This window comes from Rhinolophus hipposideros (assembly GCF_964194185.1).
Source record: "Rhinolophus hipposideros genome assembly, chromosome: 12".
NCBI classification, from domain to species: Eukaryota; Metazoa; Chordata; class Mammalia; order Chiroptera; family Rhinolophidae; genus Rhinolophus; species Rhinolophus hipposideros.
The window spans coordinates 15,691,955-15,715,572 of NC_138058.1; the positions used below are offsets into that span (position 1 = coordinate 15,691,955).

At 39.3% G+C, this 23,618-nt stretch overlaps 1 protein-coding gene across 1 annotated transcript in view; it reads right to left on the reverse strand.

The window, feature by feature from the left end:
* The window catches only part of DNAH6 (dynein axonemal heavy chain 6), a 248,391-nt gene that overhangs the window by 144,102 nt on the left and 80,671 nt on the right, over positions 1-23,618 (reverse strand). The window contains exons 22-35 of the mRNA XM_081069736.1: positions 22,894-23,074; positions 20,874-20,970; positions 18,179-18,398; positions 17,187-17,351; positions 16,992-17,102; positions 15,548-15,673; positions 15,307-15,462; positions 14,849-15,010; positions 12,641-12,778; positions 9,833-10,000; positions 7,708-7,856; positions 6,232-6,339; positions 3,873-4,428; positions 2,958-3,080 (exon numbers count right to left, since the gene is read on the reverse strand). Of these exons, the coding sequence (XP_080925862.1) occupies positions 2,958-3,080; positions 3,873-4,428; positions 6,232-6,339; positions 7,708-7,856; positions 9,833-10,000; positions 12,641-12,778; positions 14,849-15,010; positions 15,307-15,462; positions 15,548-15,673; positions 16,992-17,102; positions 17,187-17,351; positions 18,179-18,398; positions 20,874-20,970; positions 22,894-23,074 (2,460 nt within the window). The remainder of the gene's footprint in view (positions 1-2,957; positions 3,081-3,872; positions 4,429-6,231; positions 6,340-7,707; positions 7,857-9,832; positions 10,001-12,640; positions 12,779-14,848; positions 15,011-15,306; positions 15,463-15,547; positions 15,674-16,991; positions 17,103-17,186; positions 17,352-18,178; positions 18,399-20,873; positions 20,971-22,893; positions 23,075-23,618) is intronic.

Below are 23,618 nucleotides of genomic sequence, written 5' to 3' on the forward strand. Positions count from 1 at the left end.
CCAATAGAGAAAGAATAGCATTTTTAACAAAAGGTGCTGGAACAACTGGACATCCACATGCAAAACAGTGAATGTAGACAACGATTTTACACCTTTCACAAAAATTAACTCAAGATGGATCACAGGCCTAAATGTAAAACTATATAGCAAAATTATAAAACTTCTAGAACATAACAGAGGAGAAAATCTAGATACCTTAGGTTTAGAAATGAGTTTTTATATAAACTCATTTGTATCCAAAAGCACAATCCATGAAAGAAAAAGGGATAAGTTAGACTTCATTGCAACTAAAAACTTGTGCTCTGTGAAAGATGCTGTTAAGAGAATGAAAAGATGAGCCAGACTGGGAGAAAAATCTTTGTGAAACACATATCTGATAAAGGATTTGCATCCAAAATACAAAAAGAACTCTTAAAACTTAACAATAAGAAAACAAATGACCCAATAAAAAGTGAGTGAAAAATTTGAACAGATACCTCACCAAGGAACATACACAAATGACTAATAAGCATTTGAAAAGATGTCCAACATCATCTATTAGAGAATTTCACATTAAAACAACAATGAGATACTACTACACACCTATTAAACACCAATACCACCACACACTGGTGAGGATGTGGAGCAACAAGAACTCTCATTCATTGCTGGCGTGAATACAAAATGGTACAGACACTTTGGGAGACAGCCTAGCAGTTTCTGACAAAGCTAACCATAGTTTTACCATATGACCCAGCAGTCACACTCCTCTGTATTTACCCAAATGAGTTGAAAACTTAAGTCCCCACAAAAGCCTGAACATGGATGTTTATAGGAACTTTGTTCTTGGTTTTAATTTTTTCCCAGTTTTATTGAGAAATAATTGACATACATCACTGCATTAGTTGAAGGTGTACAGCATGCTGGTTTGATTTGTGTATACACTTGGCCCTTGAACAATGCAGGATTGGTGGTTGACCCCCGATGCAATTGAAGATCCCCATATAATTTTTGACTCTACAACTGTCCCTTTACTTTCGTGAATTCAACCAACCATGGGTCAAAAACAGTATTTTCTATGGGTGGTTGAAAATCCATAGTCAGGAGTGGGAAAATACTCTGTTGATCCACATTTGGTTGAACCCTCCAGATGCAAAACCCATGGATATGAAAGGCCAACTGTATTTATTGAAAAAAATTCACATTATAAGTGTACTGCACAGTTCAAACCTGTGCTGTTCAAGGGTCAACTGTATTGTGAAATGATTACCATAATTTCATATAGATACAATAAAAAGGAAAGAAAAAATTTCTCCCTGTGATAAGAACTCTTAGGATCCACGTTCTTAACAACTTTCCTATATATCATACAGCAGTGTAAACCATAGTCATTCGTAATTGCCAAAGCTTGGGACTGCCAAGATGTGCTTCAGTAGGTGAATGGATAAACTTGGTGTATCTATACAATGTAATATTGTTCCATGATAAAAAGAAATGAGCTATCAAGCCACAGAAAGATATAGAGAAAACTTAGATGCATATTACTAAGTGACAAAAGCCAATCTGGAAAAGCTACATACTGTATGATTCCAACTACATGATTTTCTGGAAAAGGCAAAACTATGGAGACAGTAAGAGAGTGGTTGTCAGGGATGAGGGAGGGTGGATGGATACCAATAGGCAGAGCACAGATTTTTTTAGGGCAGTGAAACTATTCTGTTTGATACTATAATGGTGGCTACAAGACAATTATACATTTGCAAAACGCACAGAATTGTGCAACACAAAGAGTAAACACAAGCTATAAACACAAGCAAGCTATAGACTTTAGTTAATATATCAATGAACCATTATTGATAACGTATCAACAGTGTATCGATATTGGCACATCAATAATATATTGACAATGTATCAATATCAATGATGTACAATGATTTTTTGTTCATCAGTTTTAACAAATGTACCGCAGCAATGCAAGATGTTAACAATAAGGAAAATTGTGTTTGGAGGAAAGGGAGAATATGAGAACTCTCTGTACTCTTAATAATTTTCTGTAAACTTAAAACTGTTCTAAGTAATAAAGTCTATTAATTTTTAAAAAGTGCATTTGGGATGGTTTAAAATCTTATGGTAGCCCATGATAAATTCTCTGTTCTGAGAATTACTTTCTTTAATAAGGTACTCTGAGACTAGACCACAATACTGTTAAAATGTTGATGCCTAAGTATGAGAAAAACAATAGTTTTTTGATTCATCATTGGAGGGGGAGAGGCAAAAAGAAGATGGCTTTCTTAGAGTGCGAACTGGATTGGGGCAAAACATTGCAAAAGATGGCTTGAGAGAAATCCTATTTTAGAATGGAGAGGGCACAGAAGTTAATATGGAACTGAGTTGTTCTGAATAATAATATAGAAACTTTGCTTCACTTAGGGTAGAATGCTATTTCCGAGGTTAGAATGTATTTGGGGTCATGGACAGGTGACTGTGTGAGAGGTAAACTGGTTTTCTCTTCTCTCTGGCTCTCGGTGTTAACCGTTCTTAAAATCTAAAAATGATGACAGTGCCTGGACTGAAATGTATTTTTCTTCATTGTGATTGCCTCTCATTATCCCAAACCTTCAGCAAAGTCTTTTTTTTTTTTTAATGCCCCATCCTGTTCTAGCTGTGTTTTGAGGGATTCAAGAAAGTGGTTTGTGTTTGTAATTGAGAAGCACCAGTCTGGGGAGAAGCCAGGCAGAGGAGGCAGGACCCAGAGCGACTAGGCAGACGGAGGCTGAGGCCACACGTAATAAGGACAGAGTTGGGGAATATACAAACATTTCTGGATGATCCCAAGAGTTCTCAGGGAGAGGAACTTCATACAACGCTAGAATTCCCTCAGTCAGGCACAGTGAGACCTTCTCTTACTGTATTTTGAGCACTTAGGGAAAAATGAGCCCTGACAAACTGAGATACTGGGAATAGCTGGTTGCACTTACTTTTGTAGAAATACCCTGCATCCAGGTTTTAACATATGGCATCCATCTCAGTTCCTCAGGGTCTACAAACACCATTCCACATCGACTGACTGTTGCAGGAGAGGCAACCCTGAGATCTTGCACCTAAAATCCAAGAAAGTTGGACAGGAATAAACTAATATGATACTTCCTTATTCCTTCAATGTTAATGAATCACATGTTTGAAGCTTAAGTTAACACTGAAAGGCTTTATGTGGAAGACAGTGGGAGAGCTGTAAGTAACCAGAAATGGAGAAGGAAGTTAGGCATGAGGTTAGAAAACTGGTAATTATAGGAGGATACTGTCAAATCCTATGGGACGGATGAGGTATTTCTTTTTCCTTCTCTTTTCTTTCTCATTTCATTCTTGTATCCAACACCTAGCCTAATACCTAGCATATAATATGCATTCAATCAATGTTTGATGAATGAATACAGGAGGGGTGGTTATCTTTCATAATATTTTGTCACTGTATACGGTCCACATCCTTTTCCAAACCTTCCATAAAATATACATACCACACTGGGATAATTTCACTTTAAACACACACAACAATTTTCTTAAACTTAGAAAGCATTTCAAATAATGCGAACTCATCAATATGTATATTAAATAAGTCCAAAAGAAAGGAAACAGGTGCTGGGGAAGCCGGAATTTATTTTATTTTCTGTTTCTAGAGACATAGGAATGTTTGAGAGACTTTCGTTGTCAGGATGGGCAATATATTACACACGGACAATTTAATAAGTATTTACTACATAACCAAAATACCACGGTAGACCTGACAGATACTACATGAAATGTCAATCTGAGAGAAAAAAGTATGACAGGATGCCAGTCTAATGAATGATCTAATGAATGATTTCTTCACTCCGCAGTATGACGTGTACATTTACCTCAAAAAGCATGTGGACTTGAGGTGTGAGTTTAATCCTCTCACTGTTAGCCAGGCAGAGCATCTTGTTATCGTCCAACACTGTATTCATATTTTCAATCCAAAGAGCGTCCACTGGCCCATCACTGATGATCCATTTATGGTCTTCCGAGCTATCATTCACAGCTGCTCGGACACTCAGTGCCATCAAACCATCTTTCCACTCCAAGGTTATGTTATTAACTTCGCCATATAATTCACCCATTGTAATTGATTTCGGATTAAGAATGTATGTTTTAACTGGTTGGTAAAATGGATTGTCTAAACCAAGTTTTTGCAAATTCCCTAAAGTTTCTGCAAGTATTCGGTAAACTGTGGTCTTGCCACCTCCTGTTGGCCCGACTAACATAACACCATGCCTTACTAGCATGGTTTCATATAATTGTATCACTTTTTTAACCATACATATCTCAGGCTGAAGATTTTGTTTATTCATCACATCTATAATTGTTGATTGCAATATACCATAATCATGTTCTGGAATTTGGACTCCAGGAAAAAGGTCAGATATGATTCCACTGAAATAACAAAAATAAAATCAATTAAGAACCATTAGTCATTGAGTTTTCCCCATGTTTATTACAGTTAATTGATTAGAAATTAAATGTCTTATTTTTCTCATTGATCTTTTCTTCTAAACATGCACAGTACTTGTCTGTCCTATGTGTTATATCAGAACCTATCATTTCTCTGATATTGGGTTTGATTTTGTTTGTTTTTTTTTGTACAGTAAACCAATGATTTTAAGTGTACTGGGAGCTTTATGACATAAGGAATATCTATTACGTTTTTGTATTGTCCACAGTACATGGCACAGTATCAAACATATAGAAGGTGATGAGTTTCTCAGTCTATTTTTAAAATTGTATTTCAAATTCAACTTTCCTCAAATGTATTTATAGCTGTACGTAGATATTCAGAAAATAAGATAGAAACAAAAATAGTGAACGAATACTATGTAAAAAAGGGTGCAAAGGAAAATTTGTTCTGTGGGAAAGAGTTAATATGTGATGTTTCTATGGGTAAAAAAGAAGCTAAATCCCTACCGCATACTATATACACAAATACATTTGAGATACAGTAAAGACCTTAATGTAAAATGCCAACAAACTAGTAGATGAAAATATAAAAGATGAATTTTTCACCACTGTGTTAAGAAGGCCTTTCTAAGATAGGCAAGAAATCTACAAGTGTAAAAATTGTCGATAAACTGAAAATATAAAAAACAAGCAAAAGACAAAGTTCTATTAGGTGAAAGACTTCATATATGAACTTAATGACTGATAGACTTAGAGAAACATTTCCAATTTTTATACCAGATAAAGTTTGAGTTCCTACAAATCAATAAGTGAAAGAGCACAATAGAAAAATCCTCTGAGAAATAATAAATATACATGACTAATAACGGTACATGACTAATAACACTAATAATTAAAGAAATGCATGCGTTTCTTTTGGTCCCTCTTTAAAACATTTAAAGGGAAATAAGCATTTTCATAAAACCATTTTTATAAATGTAAAATGTCTTTGGAGGATATCTTGATAGACTCTATCTAAATTAAAAATGTCCACACCCTAGGACCTAGCGAACTTACAATCTTAATTGCAGAAATATCATAAGTGTGCAAAGATAACTGTGTAGGAATTTTCATCATTGTATCCTACCAAGAGGGAGTAGAGAGACACGTGATCTGGTAAACAGGGGCACTGATAGAAGACAAAGCAGAGGGAGTCCTCAGCATAGTCTTAAATGGACATCCCAGGATAATAGATGTGCACCAGGGGTGATGGAAAATCAGTCCCAATTAGAGCAGGACAGAGGGCTCCAAAGAGACAAATTCAGTAGAATATTTTGTATCATTGAAGGTTTTGTTTATTTTTAGGAGATTTACACTCTGGCAGAATTTGGAGACAAATTAATGATAGATGTATGGGAAAGTAGGTAAAGGATTAATTTATATAGTTGTGATAAATTATGGAACTCCTGGATATTTAGCTCAAGTTATGTTGCAATATGACAATACAGAGAGGAAGAGATGTATTGCATTTCTTCACCTCCCTATTAGTAACTTCATAGATAATATCCAAAACTGAACAGGGACATAGCCTGGTGATAAATATTTTGAAAAAAATAAATAATTGGATTGATGCTAAAACTTTAATATCTTTATTCTAAACTAGTACTTTTTTAAATTGCAATAAGTATCTCTAGATAAGATGAGCTAGTTAGTTCTCTGTTAGAGACAGTCATATTTGCAGACAAGACTCTCCTTTACCTTACACCATAGCTGTGCTTTATTCTGTAACATCTGGAAACTTACCTGAACAGGAGAGCATCTTCTGTTAGGAATTTTGGCAAGTTGGAATCTCGTAAAGCTCTTATCAACACCACATCTTCACTTAGGTCTGGGTTCTCTCTTTTTAAAGACCTACATTTAAAGGAATAATTCAGATGACATTGTGAGAACATATTAGTGAACGATTTTCCTAACCTGTGGGTCAGGGATCCCACTTGCAAAAAGCTGTGCGGGGCACCCCTTTGCAGGTTCCCGCTGGAAGGGGAGTCTCGTGTTCCCTTCATGCTGAGCACCCATCTCCATCACAGCGTGTGCACCAGTCAGGACCTGCCTACATAACCTTGAGGAGAATGACAAGGACATTTTCTCAACCTCCGCCATCAATCCAACCTGAATTTACACGCATCATGGATGTATCATGATGATTCACCTCCCCATGACTCTTTTCTCTCAGCCCAGAACACACTGCTTTGCTTTTTTGTCTGCTCTTATCTCCCCTTTCAGAACCCAGCGCAGTTACTCCCTCCTCTAGAAAGTTCCTCAGTCCTTCTCCAGGGCAAACCTTGAGCACAGCCCTATGGTTACCCTCACTACATCGTATCCCAGATAACTGTTCTTTTGTCTGTCTTGCTCATTGGGCTGTAGATGTTTTCTTTGAGTGCAAGCATATTTGAACTTCTTAGTATTCCTTCTCCTTACATGGCAATCCTGTGAAGAGGAGAAATACTGTATGTGAGAGGTTGAAAGAAAGAACGGAGGCTACATGGGGCAGGGGGATTTGTGCAAAACCCAAGGATACAGGAGCCAGGCAGAAGCGGCCCCGGATATGCAGAGCCCAGACCAGCAAGCCATGGCCTGAGAGGAAGGAGGAGAGAGGAGACAGATGTTCTCAGAGACTTTGGACAAGCTGGGGATTCCAGAGGCAGGAGTTTAAAGAGGATATAAGGACAGAAGTTGAGGCCTGAAAAGAGAATGTTTTACTAGAAACTAGAAAGCAGCTCAGTCATGGACCATACTGTAAGGACAGAGGTCAAGTCTTGGACAAAAGCCTCAACTGAAGACAGAATGATGAAACTACAGTTTTTTGCATGCTCAGGCTTTGTCAGGCAACATATATAACTTAATTATTGTATGTGCATAACAAACTGTATGCCCTTTAAGTCTAGTCATCCATATTGTGGTGGTAAAGGCTTTTGAACCCTAAAACTCGATGCATGTGATAAATTTTAGGGAAACGAAAAGGAGCCAAAGCCTGGTCGAGATTCAGGTTCAGCCTGGGACAACGCTCCTGGGTCTCAGAATGAAGAACTTTCGTGGAATGAGGAGAGATGTCCCATTTCACTGTGGAATCCAAGTGTCAAGACAAGAATGATGACAACTGTGGCAGGTGACATTTATAAATCCTTACTATGTTGCTTTAAGTGCCATCTGTGAATTACTCACTTCACACATTGGATTACATCGTTCGGAATTTTCCTCTTGCCCCCGTTGGTTTCTTACCCGGCCATGACCAGTACGGACTTTACAGCTCTCATGCCGAAGTCGTAGTGATCCTGCTGAGAGAGCTGCTCGCTGCAAAGCTTATACATCTGAGTCATTTTTCTTGCTAATGTTTTACTGGATTCAAATCCTTCAGAATACAGAATTACCTAGAAAAAGCGTAATGTAATGTTTACTATCTTATATTGACAACAGTATATTAGCATAATACCCATGTATTTAGTCTACTTTAGGCATTACACCTCTCCAACTTGTTATATCATTTAACAAAGAAATGTAAAGATTGAAGGGAAAGGGTTTTCTGTGCCACAAGAAGGTAGAAGATGGGCTATTATTTGGGGGAGGCCTGAGCAGTGATTACGCTTTCTTTCTATAGATGAAGATGTGGCCTTAGTGACATTTGGTGCACAGAGCAGAGAGCCCACTGCTTGAAAAATGTTCCCATCGTGGAGGTTGGATGGTGTTGTAAGACCTGAGTACAAAAGCAAGACTGGAGCTTCTCTGATCTGAGTGTCAGTGACAGCCCTTTAGGCTCCCTGGGAAACAAGGAACACTATGCGAAGGTGTGCAGCCTGTCCCCTGCCCCAGGAGGCTACCTTGCCTCTGACAAGTTGCTGCATCCTTGCCTAAATAAATCAATAATGATAGTGGTGGTAGGTCCTTCCTCTAATCCACTCGCATCACTGCAGTTGGCCTCAGAATCAAGATTTGAAATGATGCAGAGATTTCTTTCCTTTTTTTTTTTTTTTTAGAGCTTTCTTACTAATGTCTGTTCTGTTGATTGCTGTCACTACTTACTAGCACAGAACTCTGCACACTGCAGGTGATTAAAAATATTTACTAATGACAGACCCCGATCCAATCAATCTGTAACATGGGCATAGCACTCACTAGACTGGATTTTTCAATTTCTCCAATTAATTACTGAATAATATAATAAGAGGATGAAACATGAGATGTGAACACTGAGTTGCACTGAGTCCTAAGCGTGGTTTTCTTCCTACCAGCTTTGGACATTGAGCATGTCATTTATTGTCCCTGTCCCCAGGGGGGCTAGAGTGAAGAAGCCACCTGCCTTAACTGTCTGCCACCCCACCAAGCCCACAGGAGGCACTGGGGGACCCGCAAGATGCTGTAAACATTATACTAATAAAAGTTGTAAATTTTCTAATGACAGGATTTGGCATGGTTTAGTCCATTCTTAGGTAAACACTTTTACTTCATCCAAAGGAATATTTTAAATTAGCTGTTATCAAAGGAATTACTAGCCACAGGAGTAATTTGTGCTTTCTGGGAAATTCCATTCCTAAAGCAATAGTGCTCCTTGTTAAGAAATGTTAAGTGCTGAGTACAAGGAACCTTCTCGAGTCCTGAATATGTCCTATATTGTGGTCTTTATGGTCACACAGGTGGATCCTTGTGTCAGAATCCCTTGGGTTGTACTCCTATGATCCCTGCACGTTAGTACTGTATATAAATCATACCTCAGTAAAAAGTACCAAGAAAAATTACATTGGTCCTTAGCTAGTATGAAGAAAAAAAACCACCAATTTAAACAGAAAGATTCCTAGAGAGACACAGAAAGAACAAATACAATATAAATAATTTATTAATGATTACTATTTTTGACTAAGCGGATACAGACTTACAAACCAATCCGCACCCTCTCTCATAGTGGTTAGCATTTTGGTTACTCAACATCCCTTGACTCTAATAAAAAATAATGCACAGAGAGAAGTGAGAGTGGTACGGTATTTTTAGAATGAATCCAGACATTTTAACTCCTGGATGAACTGATAAACCCAATGAACTGCTTAATTAAACTCATTGATTGTTTTAAGGACCTACTATATTCCAGATACCATTCTGGGAATTAGAGATATAGCAGGCACACATACACACACACACACACACACACACATACACACACACACACACACCATTCTACATAACAACCTATCAAACATTCTACATGATGATAATCATATCTACTCTTATGAGCAAACAATAGTATATAACGTTTGCTGGTGTGCATTTATAAAGGAAACTTTCTACTTCAATAGAATCAAATGGTAAATAAAACAGACCAGCTTAAATTTTTCTTGCGTTATAATATGAAACTCACCTCCGCAATCAAGGCATAATTTGGAACCATCATTGAAAAGGGTCTAAACAGGGCTTTCAAATTATCTGGCAGTTCAGTTCTGCCTGCATATCCAGGATTCATTGTAATGAAGGCTGCACAAGTCATAACCAACTTTATTTCCCGGCCCTCAAACATGAATCTAGAGAGCTGTTTAAAGGAATGAGAAAGTATAAGTTAACAGTTATCCAGACATTTGTAAATTCTTTTACATCGTTACTTCCGGAGTCAATACTTGTGTAACGGAGCATTCATGCAATGACTACTGATTCCAGCTGTTGGACGACAGGGAACATTTCTCTCCTGATTCTGTCCCACCCACTCACTCTCAATCTTTTCTGGGCTCAGTGTTTCCTGCTCTCTGCCTCCCTGCCCCTTCCTTGCCCAATTTGTCTCCTTCTGCCTGGTCCAGTCCTGCAATCTTCTAGGCAACAGCTTTTGCTGAGTCTCCTCAATTCAGCTTAGACTTCATGGCCACTAAACCTTCTCTACCCCCACTCTCTGGTATTCTCCCCACAATTCTAATGTGATCTTATTCCTTGGGTGGTTGAGTCCCCACTGTTCGTGTCACTGGAATTACCCCTTCACTTTTATTGAACAGCAAACACTTTTTGAGCATCTGGTGCAGGTGAGGCAATGGATTTAGAAAGCTAAAGGACACTCATTCCTGAGCCCTGGAGAAGCTCCTGGGTTTGTTGTGTGGGGTCAGACCTGGAAACCATGACCATGCTGTGCAACAGGTGCTATAGTGGAGGTGTGTGCAAAGCCCAGAGGGAGCAAAGCCATAAGAAGAGTGGGAAAGCCTGCTTGAGACCTGAAGAACAAAGAAGGACATTTCACATAGATAAATAGGGGCAGCTATTCCAGTTGAAGGGGGCAGGAACAAGAAATTGTATTGCATGTTTGGGAAATGACCTCTATTCACTCTGGTAAAGGATAAAGTTCTAGGAGGAATGTGTAAGGAAGCCGGGGCCTAAGCATCAAGGATCTTGTATGCTAGGCTAAGGAATTTAGATTTTGTCCCACGGGTTGGAGGAAGCAGAGAAGAACTATGAGCAGAGTGATAGGGTCAAATTTGGCAATGGAGAGGTTGGACAAACTACAGACAGGAGGTCTAGTAAGGAATCGCTATTGGGGAGATGACAAGAGTCAGAATTATGGAGTTATCATTGGGGACAAGAGGCATCTAGCAGATAAAATTAAATGGACTTGGTGACGGCTTAGATTCTGGGGTTGACGGTAATGGGAAAACTCCAAGATGAGTTCCATGTTTCTAGCTGGGCATTGGATGAAGGAACAGATACGAATAATGCAGGGGAAGACCAGGATGCAGCTGAGAGATGTGTCATATAGCCTGGAGGAGAAAATGCTGGATGGTACAACTGGAGACCAATCCTGCTGCCACTAAATTGCTGTTTGTGCTATTCAAACCTGTACATTTCTGTGCTTTGGTTTCTTCATCTATTTCAGGGGATGTATCTCACTCCAACTATCTCTTCTGGCCACTAGCAAAATTGAGATGAGGTTTAGTTAGTCTCAGATGTACTCTTACCTTTCTTTCACTTTACATGGTTGCTCTCCAGTTGGCAAGGCTTCAATCCTTCCTCCATTCCCTTTGGTCCTTTCTCCCTTTCCCCCCATACTTGGCTCTCAGCTAATCGCTCAGCAAAGTGATAATGACTCACAAGTTATGGTATATCTGGAGGTCCCTGCTTTTAATACACCTGCCCCCACCACCGAGGATCTGGGAAGCAGGATGGTGTGTAGTCAAAGGAATGCAGACATTTAGGGTTACGTGGATTTAGGTGTGTATCTTGGTTGTATGGTGTTACCAGAAATGTTTTTAAATTTCTTTGAATCCTTTTCACCTATAAGTAACTTTGGGAAAATGCCACCCACTTCACATAGGTTTAGGGTGAAGATAAAATCAGTGTAAAGTACAATGATTTGTACAGTTTAGCAGCACATTAAAGTCCAATTTCTGCTTTCTTTTTACTTGTTCTACAATTTGCTTTTCTGCAGAGGTTATAGTCAAAATATTTAACAACTCTTTAGTAGGGCACCTTCAAATGAGAATCATCCCTGCCCCTAGAGCAAGAGCCGGATCCAGAAGCCCCCCTTGCTATGTCAGGATGAACCCTTAAGAATGATCCTAAGGAGGTCAGGGGCTTGTTTTTTTTTTTTTTTAAATAGTGGGGCTCGGCCACGTTCGTATCTTCATCTGATCCTACACTCCTTGGTTTTTCCAGTCCCGTGAGTTCTGGAGAGCCAACCTTCTCCTAGATTCCCCAGGACTCCTCTGCCATTTTTCTACCAGCGCTAGGCTGAACTTGGGGGCCATCTTGAAGGCAATGGAGCCTGGAAGGCAGCATTAGAGAAACCTAGCAGAGAAGTAAATGTCAAAGGCAAGAACAAGAAAGGTGAGGAAGAAAGCAAGAGATGGAGGAGAGAGGGACAGGGTGTATGTGCGTCTGTGTGTGTCTGTGTGTGTGGGGGGGACAGAGGGGGGACTGGGAAAAAGAACAGAGTTCCATGAGGGCAGGAACCGAGTTTCACCAACTCTGTACCTCAGCTCCCAGCACAGTGTGTGACAGAAGTTTGTTTCTCTGTGTTGCCTGGATGAGGAATTAATTCTCCCCAACTAAGTGCAGTTGCTGTGGTGCTCACCAGTTACACCGGAAATGTGAAAGAGGCAGGCTAAAGTTAGCATGGCCCTTCCATGCAATGTGCTGTACGTTAATTACAAGTGGAAGAAATGCTGCCTCCATAGATGAGTGCCCAATGCCTTACCTTTGCAGCTTTGGCATTTCTGATGGTTATGAGTTGCTGTGCGATGACGGACAAAACTTCTATGTCAATTCGATTAAATTCATCAAAGCAGCACCAAGCCCCTGACTGTGCCAGACCGCTGAAGAAGCGCCCCATCATCTGAAATCAAAATCACACTGTTCACCTTCATATCACGTAGTTGAACTCCTTCAAAAGTTAAATTTTCAGCTGAAATATTTTTTAAAAAAAGAGGCGGTGTGCGCAAATAAGCAAGCGTTTTAAGTGAATACTGGGCTATGTCAGAAGTTACCACCTTTCTATTAGAGGAAATATCTTTTTGTTTTTTTCTAAATGATTTTGTCTTTTTCTAAAAGAACATATCCCAGAAACACTAATTTCTGGAGATGCTTCTGAAAAATAAGTATGATTTACTCTATGAATGAATGAATTGCTATTTACTTGGACAATTTAAATGATAATACTCTAAATTTAGACATTATACAGGTATTTGTGTAACTTTTAGAAAAATGACAATATTAGCTCTGTGTGTTAGCGGCCAAAAGGCATCCACGGTCAAATACATTTAGGATTTGCTGAATTAAACAAAGATCAACAGATTTCATAAATGTGGGACTTTATAAAGTATTTAATATACTACCCTGAGTTGTGAAAACCTGGAAGGGAAATGAGGATAGTACAGATTTTTGTTGTTGTTGTTGTTCTGCGTATTTGAAGTAGCATTCTAAGAAATATACTTTGGGGAGGTGCTATTTCACATACTAATTATTTCACCAATGTCTTTCCTGTTACTGAGAGGCTCTACATCTTTCCTAAAGAACACATCTAAAGCCGTGACCAACAGAGTTACTGAAACAAGTGTCACTAAACACGAAGTGGTTACTAAAGCAAGCAGTAGGGTCCTTCTCTTGTTTCTGCTGTGAAGGCTCCTGCTACCACTTTCCCAGTGGTATGGGTGAGCTAGGAGTGGCACAGTGGGAAGTCTTACTCTTGTCCCATGTTTGACTTAGTCTTCTTCTGAGGATCCTATGGACCCTTCAAGAGATGTGACTTTCCAAATTAGGAATTAACATGTTAAAATAGCAGTTCTCAAAGTGTCATCTGGGGATTCCTGCAAGTCCCAGAGTTTTTCTCAGGGGATCTGCAAGGTAGAAGTATTTTCATAATAATACTAAAATTTGCTTTTTCACTCTCATTTTCTTATGGGACTACAAAGTATGAAAAAGTTATTGATGTATTTTCCACATTGCAAATAATCTTCAAGAAAATGCTACTTGTCAAGTTTTAGTGTAATGTCAAAGAAGAATATCAACAATTATCTGAAAGTTATTGAAATATTGCTCTTTTTTGAGTATATATCTGTGTGAGGCTAGATTTTATTCAAATACTTCAACCAAAATAACATATCTCAACAGATTCAATGCAGAAAGCAGATATGAGGAACTGGCTGTCTTCTATTATGCCAAACATTAGAGATTTTCAAAAAAATAAATCAACGTCACTCTTCTCATTAAATGTTTTGTTTGGGAAAATAGTTATTTTTCACAGAAAATATGCTTATGCTAACATGTAATGGATATATTATTTTAAACCAAATAAATGTTTTAAATGTATTAGTTTTAATTTCTAACATGGTAAATATCAACAGATGTAACTAATACATATATATATGTGTGTGTGTGTATATATACATATATATATATATATACATATATATATATATAAAAGCTTATGAGATCTCCATAATTTTTAAGAGTGTAAAGGGGGTCTCTGACCAAAAAATTTGAGAACTGCTATATTGACAAATCTTACCATGAATTCTTACCTCCTACATGTTTAATTTTCAATATACAACTCTCCGAATCGCTCATCTCTTTCTGTAAGCTTATTCCTTGTTCCTAGATTTCTCTGCTGTTATATCTTGTATTTCATCTCTCTTCTTTCTACTTACTGACATGAATAGATTTTTAATTTTACCACCATTTGGCAAATCCTCCCCCGGCCTTGATTCCTACACCTTAACTACCCAGACCACCTTATGTTTGTTGACTCTCCTCCTTTGTGCTATTTATTCCACTTTAACCATGCTTGCCCACCAGTTTTCACTTGCTTTCTATCACCCCATTTTCTCCTTCTTTTGTTATGTCATGTTGCAAGTGCAGAAAGCCACATAAAGCACTTAATGTGAGTGTTCAGATGCCGGGACTGTACCTTGTAGTCCAAACCATCGGAACAGTTGAAGACCACACACTGGATGGCAAGAGCTTTTGCTAGGTCTTTGGTAGTCTCGGTTTTCCCAGTGCCAGCAGGACCAGCGGGCGCACCTCCCAGGTCCAGCTGCAAAGCCCCCATGAGGCAAAGGTAACAGCGATCCTGAAGAAATTGATACATTGTCATTGTTGAAGGGAATTGACTCGCCACAAATTTCTAAGTCCTTTCCTTTCTATAGAAGGAGAGTCATTATTTTCTATGCAGGTTTTATAGCAATTGAGATATACTCCAGATCCAGGCACATAATTAATTCATGCAAACCTCTGCTTCACAAAGATATATTCATAGTAAATCCTTTCAAGACTTAATGTCATATGAAACTTTCCCAGACTATTCTGATAAAAAAAAAAAAAAAAGCACTCCTGTGTCAACATTAACCAAAGCGATCAGAAACTTACCGTGAGAGGAGTAATAACTAATCTTGGGCATGCACCCAAATATTCATAGCCATACGTGTACTGGGAGAGCGCCATTCGAGCCACACAATTATCTATGTCTATATCCCAATAATAGCGCAGTTGTCTCTGCCAGTCAAAGGAATCGACTTCTTCTACCTACAGAAGTGATAACAGTGATGCACATATTGGATGCACTCATTTCACAAAGAGATGTGTGACTTTACTTGAATGAAACAGGTACCTTGGCTTGAACAAGTTCGGTGACTATGTCTCTTGCATGCACATCGATAGTGATTAAGGCTGTTATGATGTTTCTGTGTAATTTAGGAAGACTGCCTCGAACGGTGGCAGCCAGGGAATTTAACCTCTAAAATAAAAGAGAAATCATCATAAATGAATTTTCAAAAATCAGTGTGTATATGTATATGTATATGTATATATGTATCGTTTTGCTATGAAATTTGGAGAAGGCATTTGCCAAAACTATCTAATTTTAAGAATCTGAAATTCTGTGACCAAACAGGACAACAGTTTAACTTATTTAATTCCTATAAGACTTCTAAGAAATACATACTATCTTTAACCCCATTTTCCATTAGAGGAAACTGAGGGTCAGAGAGGGTGAGTAACTTGATGGCAGTCACACAGTTATAAAGCGGCAAAAATGACACTTGGGTAGACATATGCTTCAGGAAAGCCTGTGCTCATATGTCGCTAGAGAAGATTATTCTTCCTAAAATTAATAAGATTAAGGTAGTATGCCTCATTTTGGGGGGTAGTGTTTCCTTTGATAATCAGAAAATGTGAGCATTTTAAGCAGGCCAAAGATTGATGAGATAAAAGCATTTTTGATAGATTGAGTTCCAGATTCTAACTGAAAAGGTTAAATCTTTTTCAAAGAAGTGCGGTTGGCCCTTTTCAGTCCTGAAGGCCTTAACTGCTGTGCTGAATTTTCACTCGGTGCCAACCCCAATCAGGGATCACTCCACAAAGAAGTTAACAGAACTTTCCTTAGGGAGTCTTTTCTTTTCCTTGGGGCTTTTTGACTCAAAATTCTATTGAGGACTTTCAATTCTATTGAGGAGCCCGCCCCCCCACCTTTCAGTTTTAAAGTTGATTCTTTAAAAATGCAATGTTGCTTGGAAGTAGAATTGAATTTGGAGTTAAAGATTAGGCATAGCTGTAAAATGGCAGTTCCCAACTATAGCTTAAAAATTCTTGTAGGATGGTATTTAGATTCATTCAGTTATTTATTGTTTTATTGATAGTTGCCTGAGGGTTCTCTAAAATAGTAGAAAAGCACATCTTGAACCTAAGAATAGAAATCACACAAACCCTGCGCTTTTCCTGGATTGAATAAACTTCTGTGAGAGAGATCCAGGACCTAGAAAATACAGTCTCTCCTTAAATGTTGCAAACCATTATAATCCTGACATTTTCCTCTTGAATTGTTTTTTTCCTATTTTTATAAGTATTCATATACAATACTACACAAACACCAAAGTAATATTTCTAAGAAAACTTGAACATAAATGGTTTCAGTTAGAACCTCAAGGCTTTGGAAGTCTTTTCAGAGCGCTCAATTTTTAAAGAAAGTGAATTTGCATTAACCATGCCAATAAAAACCACTGAGAACATCTTGTACAGCAATATGTTCAATGTCACCCTTTAAAAAAAAATCTCACCTCAAAGTTGACTTTTTCAAAAGCTTCCAGGGCTTCTAAACGATTACCGTCGCTTTCCAAACACTCAGTCAAGTCACGGCACCACATGATTTGAGAAATGGTCAGGATCACCTGCACAGAAACATCTTCTTTAAGTGTGTGATGCGTGTCACCAAGTAGGGAATTAGAGATAGAAACTTAAGGAGTGTGATTTACCTGAGAAGCGTGGCCAGCTATCACCCACTCTGTCCGCGGTTTCCCCTGATAGTCAGCTAGAGCAGCTTTGCACAGGCGGCGCAGAGATGTGAACATGGCTTCTTCCACTTTACCGAGCCATTCCTCCACATTGCCTCGGGCTTTGAGGCCTTTTCCCAGGCTGACCTAGAAGATAATCAAAGCATCGTAAAAATGTTCGTGGGCTCCTTCAGTTCCACAGATACACCGCCATTTGCTGACCAGACTGAAATCCTGGGCAAGTCCTTTTCCTTGGCTGCCTGTGTGTGTGTGTGTGTGTGTGTGTGTGTGTGTGTGTGTGTGTGTGTGTGTGAGAGAGAGAGAGAGAGAGAGAGACAGAGAGACAGAGAGACAGAGAGAGAGACAGAGACAGAGAGACAGAGATAGAGAGAATCCTCTGTGAGGTCACTTTGTCCCCCTAATGGGTTCATTTGCTTGGTGTTTACTGTGCAGTGCCCTAGCGACACTAATGGGTCAATGACATGCCCATAATGACAACCAACATGTTCGTAGCACCCACTGGGTACTGTTATAAGTAGTTTACATATGGTAACACCTGAAAACCCCAGCATCTTGTTCATTAGGCACTATTACCAAGTCCCCTTTTATAGATGAGGTTAAAGGTTGGGACTTGAATCAGGTGGTGTAGCAGGAGAACGGCACTCGGAATCAGTCCACTCTTGTGTCTCTGTGGAGAGTTGAGTAAGATATGGCTCCATTTTCTCCACTCTGTTCCCAAGGACAGAGCACATGCCCCTGTTCTTGCATTTACTGTGGTGCTTTTCAAGTGTTTGTTTGACTATGTCTCCACTAGAGCTCTTTGAGGGCAAGGATTTTATCTTGGTGAAGTCTGAAACTACAGAGTACCAGTAGCAGCTGCACTTGCTGAGTGCTGGGAGTGGCAATGAATAAACCTCGATCCTAGAAGAGGAACAAAGTTTACCTTCAAGAATTAGAAACAGAAAGCACCTCACCCTTTCTCCCTCTGGTGACAGCATTGCTAAAATATCATTAGTATAAACTTTTTCTGGCTCTCCCTCCGTAGTAGGAATTTTTCCTTCAGCAGGAAGTAGGAAAGCAAATTCGAGCTTTGAAATGGAGTCAAAGCATTTCCTTAAGTGCGGCTGCACAGCTTGGGGATTCCGTGTCTGTGCCAAAATCTCCAGAAGTTCATCATTTGACAAGAAGTAAAATCTGGATTGAAGAAAATACTTAAAATATAACTTGAAATTGTTGCAAAGGCTTACATAGATATCAAAGATAAATCCCTTGGCCACATTTCTTCCCCATCCATTGACTTCCTGGACCTCTAAGCCTACTTTTCTCAGGTTTCTGGGGAATGTCACATGTCTCTAAACATAACTGTCATGAAGATTAGTGTGGATGCAGCTCTAACATCTAGAATTAGTGCCTGGTACAGAAAAGATAGATATTTTCATAAAAATTGTAATAAATGCTAGGTCTTGCTATAACACTGATTTGGTCACATGTCTTTGTTACTTGACTTTGAACTTCTACAGTGAAGATATATACTTTGTTTTCCCTGGAATCTAGCCTAGCACCTCATTCATACGCGGTATCCAGTATATAATTTGTTGGATAAATGATGGGTGGCTACAGGGACTTTATTTGCTTCTGTGAATATATGCATGTGGGCCACGCTGGTGTGACCTGGCATGGCATTTTCTTAGATCCTGCCCAAAGGGGCCATTTGGAAGCATGAAGAAGACCTTAGGAAAAGAACTGGAGAAGGGGTATACTTGGATGCTCAGGATGAGGGCAAAGGAGGAGGGCCTGGCCAAAGAAGATGCTTCACTTCTGTGAAGGAAGCTGCCCAGGAGAGATCCCTTGGTGTGGGAGGGAATCCCAAGGCAGTGAGCCCAAGGCAGGCTTCACGTGTGAGAGAGGGGGACAGACGGGTAGCAGCCAAGTCAGGCTTCTCCAGTCACCTACCCTCTCCCCCATTTCCCGCTCCAAAGTGAAGACCTCAGAAACCTAACAGGAAGTGGGGACAGTCGAGTGCCACCCATTTTCATCATCATGGCAACAGGGTTGGGCCAGGGAAGGGGGAAGTGTCAGCTTTGAAGGAAATTCAGAGTTTTGATCATTACAGGTCCTTTATCGGGTTAAGGTGACAAGGTTTTTTTTTTTTTTTCTTTTTCTTTTGTATTATTATCTGATCAAGATTTTGTCTAGAGGGGCAGGAAGAAACTAGCCCCCAGCAAGGAATGCAGAGGCAGTCATTAGTTACAAATAAAGATGTTTTTGGTTACACTCTGTCAGTCCTCCTTCTTTAACCTAGTAACACATACAGTCATAATTAATTAATCCCCAAGCCTTGTTTTCAACTAATGAACCAGATAACTATAAAGGTTGGACTATGAGCCCTGTGAGAGTGGGAACAGTATTGTATTCATTTTGTGTCTCCAGGACCTAACTTGTCCATGGCTCATAGGAAGTTTCCATAAGGCTTGTAGAGTGAAATCAATGCCTCCTAGAGCCTCTTGACATAATACACACTGCTGACCTAATTGATGTAATGCTAAACAAAGGGAAAAAATAGAGCTGAGACTTTTTTGGTGTTCAGTATTTTCACAGGTAAATTTGTGCTCGTTTCTTTAAATATCAAAAGCAGTGTACAGGTTTTCTTCGGCCTTGGAAGATCCAGGTTGGGAAGCACTGATTTAAGAGCGAAATAGACAAAAGGCACATTCCAAACCTCAAACTCTCCCATCTTTTTCCATGAATGACATGTTAGTAAGATTAGTGTAAAAATTTTGGGTAAGATTCTTTAAAGCCCGATGACTTCTGTTAAAACTCAACCACATCTTCTTGCCTTTGCATTTCCTGTGTATACACATACTCTGTCCCAGTACTCAGCAGTGACCTCTCTCAACCAAATAACCCAGATAAACATCTAACTAACCCTGGCTGCCTCAGTGCTCGTCCTAGGACACAACTCTCATTTGTTTAACAGCTAACAGGAAAAATCCATCAAAGATGAACCACATTGCTAATGTTCTCCAGTTACGGTACAATACGCCCCAAGGACTGAAGTTAGGAGCTTTTGCTACCGTCAGGTAGTCATACTATGATCTCATATAATTGTATCGTAACAGTTTATTGGCATGACTGTCCACCTGTTAACCATGAGCTTCATTAGGGCAGAGATTGGCCAGCTCCTTTGCATCATCTGCACTGTACATAACATTTGGTAAGTTTTTAGAACGCATAGGTCAGTAAAACAATTTCATTTAGAATTTGTGAAATGATCTCTCAGACAACTTCTACAGTGACATTCTTAGGACACCAATTAACCTAAAGAAAGCTGCTCAGGCAACAGAGGTGTCTCTAACTGTAAACATACAGACGTGTGGACACACAGACACATGCGGGCATATATATACACACCCAAATGTTGCCATCAAGAGTCCTTCCAGCACCTTGGGCAGTTACCCAATTAAACATCTACCAAATATTGTATCTCCCCTTGAGACTTATATTCCCTAATCAAGATGTTAGCTGGATTGCCATTATTGCATCTATTCTGTGTTTCCCTCTCTGGTTCCCTAATGTTTTGAGGTTAGGGTTTGTTTTGAAGTATATCCTTTTAAATTAATGGATAGTCTTAACCACTAAAAAATATCATAGGTTGCTTTGTAAACTTACCGTGGAAAGATAACTCTTTTTGATTCTAAATATGCCTCTAGACACTTCTGAATTTGGTCGAGTAGTGCGTTATTGTTTTGAAAAGTCTCCAGAAGTCCTGTTCATTGAAAAAAAAAAAAAAGATGTTTGTAAAATCCTGTTAATATAGAGAATATAAGTTTAAGTGGAAGTAAAATATATGAACATTTTTAAAGCTTTGGTTTTATTTGATAAAAACAATCTAATAAATTAAAATTTGTAGGGTTGGTTAAGAATGTTATTTTTAATAACATTAATTTTAATATTAATTTTAATATTTACCATAGTTGAAGAAGAATTTAAATTGAAGCATTTTTAGCTGGCATCCCTCCCCTTTCAGGAGGCGGGAAGTGCAAACCAAACAGTGTCTTCTTAGCTGCACACGCACATCTCATTCTCTCATTCCTACAGGTTTCTGCTCAAAAGCCACTTTATCAAAAAGGTCTCTCTCTCTCTCTCTCTCTTTCTCACACACACACACACACACACACACACACACACACACACACACACCAGCCCCCACCCACTCTCTGGCCCCTTTACTCTGCTTAGTGTTTCTTCACAGCTTTATCATAATCTGAAATGATATGTACAGGTCTACATATCTTTATCTGAAATCCCTAGGAGATCAGATTTTCTTTTTAATTTCAAAAGTTATAGAATAAGTCTAGTTGGAACTGCGGCAGCACTCTGTAATCCAACACATTAATATTTTTACAGCAAAAGGTTTGAATACGCACATTATGTGGATGGGACAGGCAGAACAAAAGCTTCTCAGAGATGTCCGTGTCCTGATCCCCAGAGCCGGAGAACATGTTAGTTTATGTGGAAAAAGGAACTTGGCGGGGGTGATTAAGTTAAGGATCACGGGATGGGGAGATCATCCAGTGGGCCCAGTGGAATCACAGGGGTCATTATAAGAGGGGAGGCAGGGGGATCAGAGGCAGAGGAGACGATGTGATGACAGAAGCAGAGATCAGAGTGATACAGCTGCTGGCTGCAAGGGGCTAGGAGCCAAGATGTGTGGGCAGCTTCTAGGAGCTCCGAAGTCTTAGAGCTTTCAGTTCCATCATACCATATAGTGTTTTCTTTTCTGCTTCTACTTTGTGTAAGAGTCTTTGGGCAAAGAGGAAAGGCCAGCAGGCTGCCTCCGCTTGGCAGGGAAGCTGGCTGGGGGTATTCACCAGGGTAGGTTACGTGGTGCCATTTACAGAACCACACGCAAGCTTGCTGAGGCTGTGATGCAAAGCATAAAGTTCAGGAACTATGTAAGTGCCCCTGGAAAGACCATATCCCTAGAAACAAAACTTATTAAAACACATTGCAACCTTGACATTAGAACTACAATGACTGGTGACATTTTTAACTGGTTTTAATGAATTAATGACAAAATCAGGTATGGAAATTTGTATGGCTCTAAGTCTGTGCGAGCTTGAGCATAATGGGACAGTGGAATATAACTGTATGTCTTGCAGTCAAAATTGTGAAATGGAAGCATGACTGACACTCTGTGGCGGCATACTCAAATTAAAAAGATAGCAAAAAGAAGCAGATTTCTTCTGCGCCCAAACTATGAACCAAGCTGAGAGATAATAATAATAGTAATAATTAATAACAGTAATAATAATAATAATAAACAGTGTTCAATTCACATTGCAAGAGTGTCAAATGTACTCAGGGTGGCTGGATGGTTCAGTTGGTTAGAGCACAAGCTTTGAACAACAGGACTGCCAGTTCGATTCCCACATGGGCCAGTGAGCTGTGCCCTCCACAACTGGATAGAAGGACAATGACTTGGAGCTGATGGGCCCTGGAGAAACACACTGTCCACCAATATTCCCCAATAAAATTTATTTTAAAAAATGTACTACAAATACTCCTGGGCATCAGTGCTGACTAGAATCAGGGGTTAAACAGGTACCTCATATTATTAGACTCTTATAGGGAATAAGCATTTTAGATGATTGTAAAGTCTTCTTGTTTTTAAACTTTTGTTTTATACCTGGCTGAGTAGCTGCTCGAAGTGCGTTAGGCAGCCGGTTCACCTTCCTCATGATCTCTTTCCATGACTTATCCACCTGGAGGAACATCTTGGCCTCTGCAGGCAATTGCCTCTGAATATCCGGGGCATTAAATATACTTTCTAGGTAGAGCCAGTTTCTCTGGCAGTTCAGCCACTCTTCCTAGGAGAAAAATATGGGCATTATCAATTTTCTAACCCCAAATTGAAAACATTTAGTTGCATTAAAAATAGTTACATGGAGACTCACTGTATCTTTTTCCTTTGGGGGACTTCTCACAGGTCCTTTGAAATGAAACCTCTTTAAAAGGTCCAAGACTCAGGTCAGCCTAATTTCAACCCATTTTCTACTGAGTAGAGTTATAATGAGTCTACTGTGTGGTAACCAGAATGGACCCAGAGAAGGAGGATTAAATGCCCAGAAGAGACATTTTGGGAGTGGGGGGTAGGTGGGGAGGACAAGATACTTACTTAAAGAAATCTGAAAGGTTGGGAAGTGGTAAGGTTAGTGACTATTTCCAAATACAGAAAAGGTTATCAAAAAATTTTTTTTCAATTATGTGTTTATTCTTCCCTACCCTTGTTTACACAAAGAAATATGATCCATTTTCTTTAATCAAAAAAGTAAAACCTGCTTGTGACAGAATATGTGACAAACTCAGAAGTGTGGGAGGAAAAGAACATCACTCATTGCTTCTCCTCTTAGA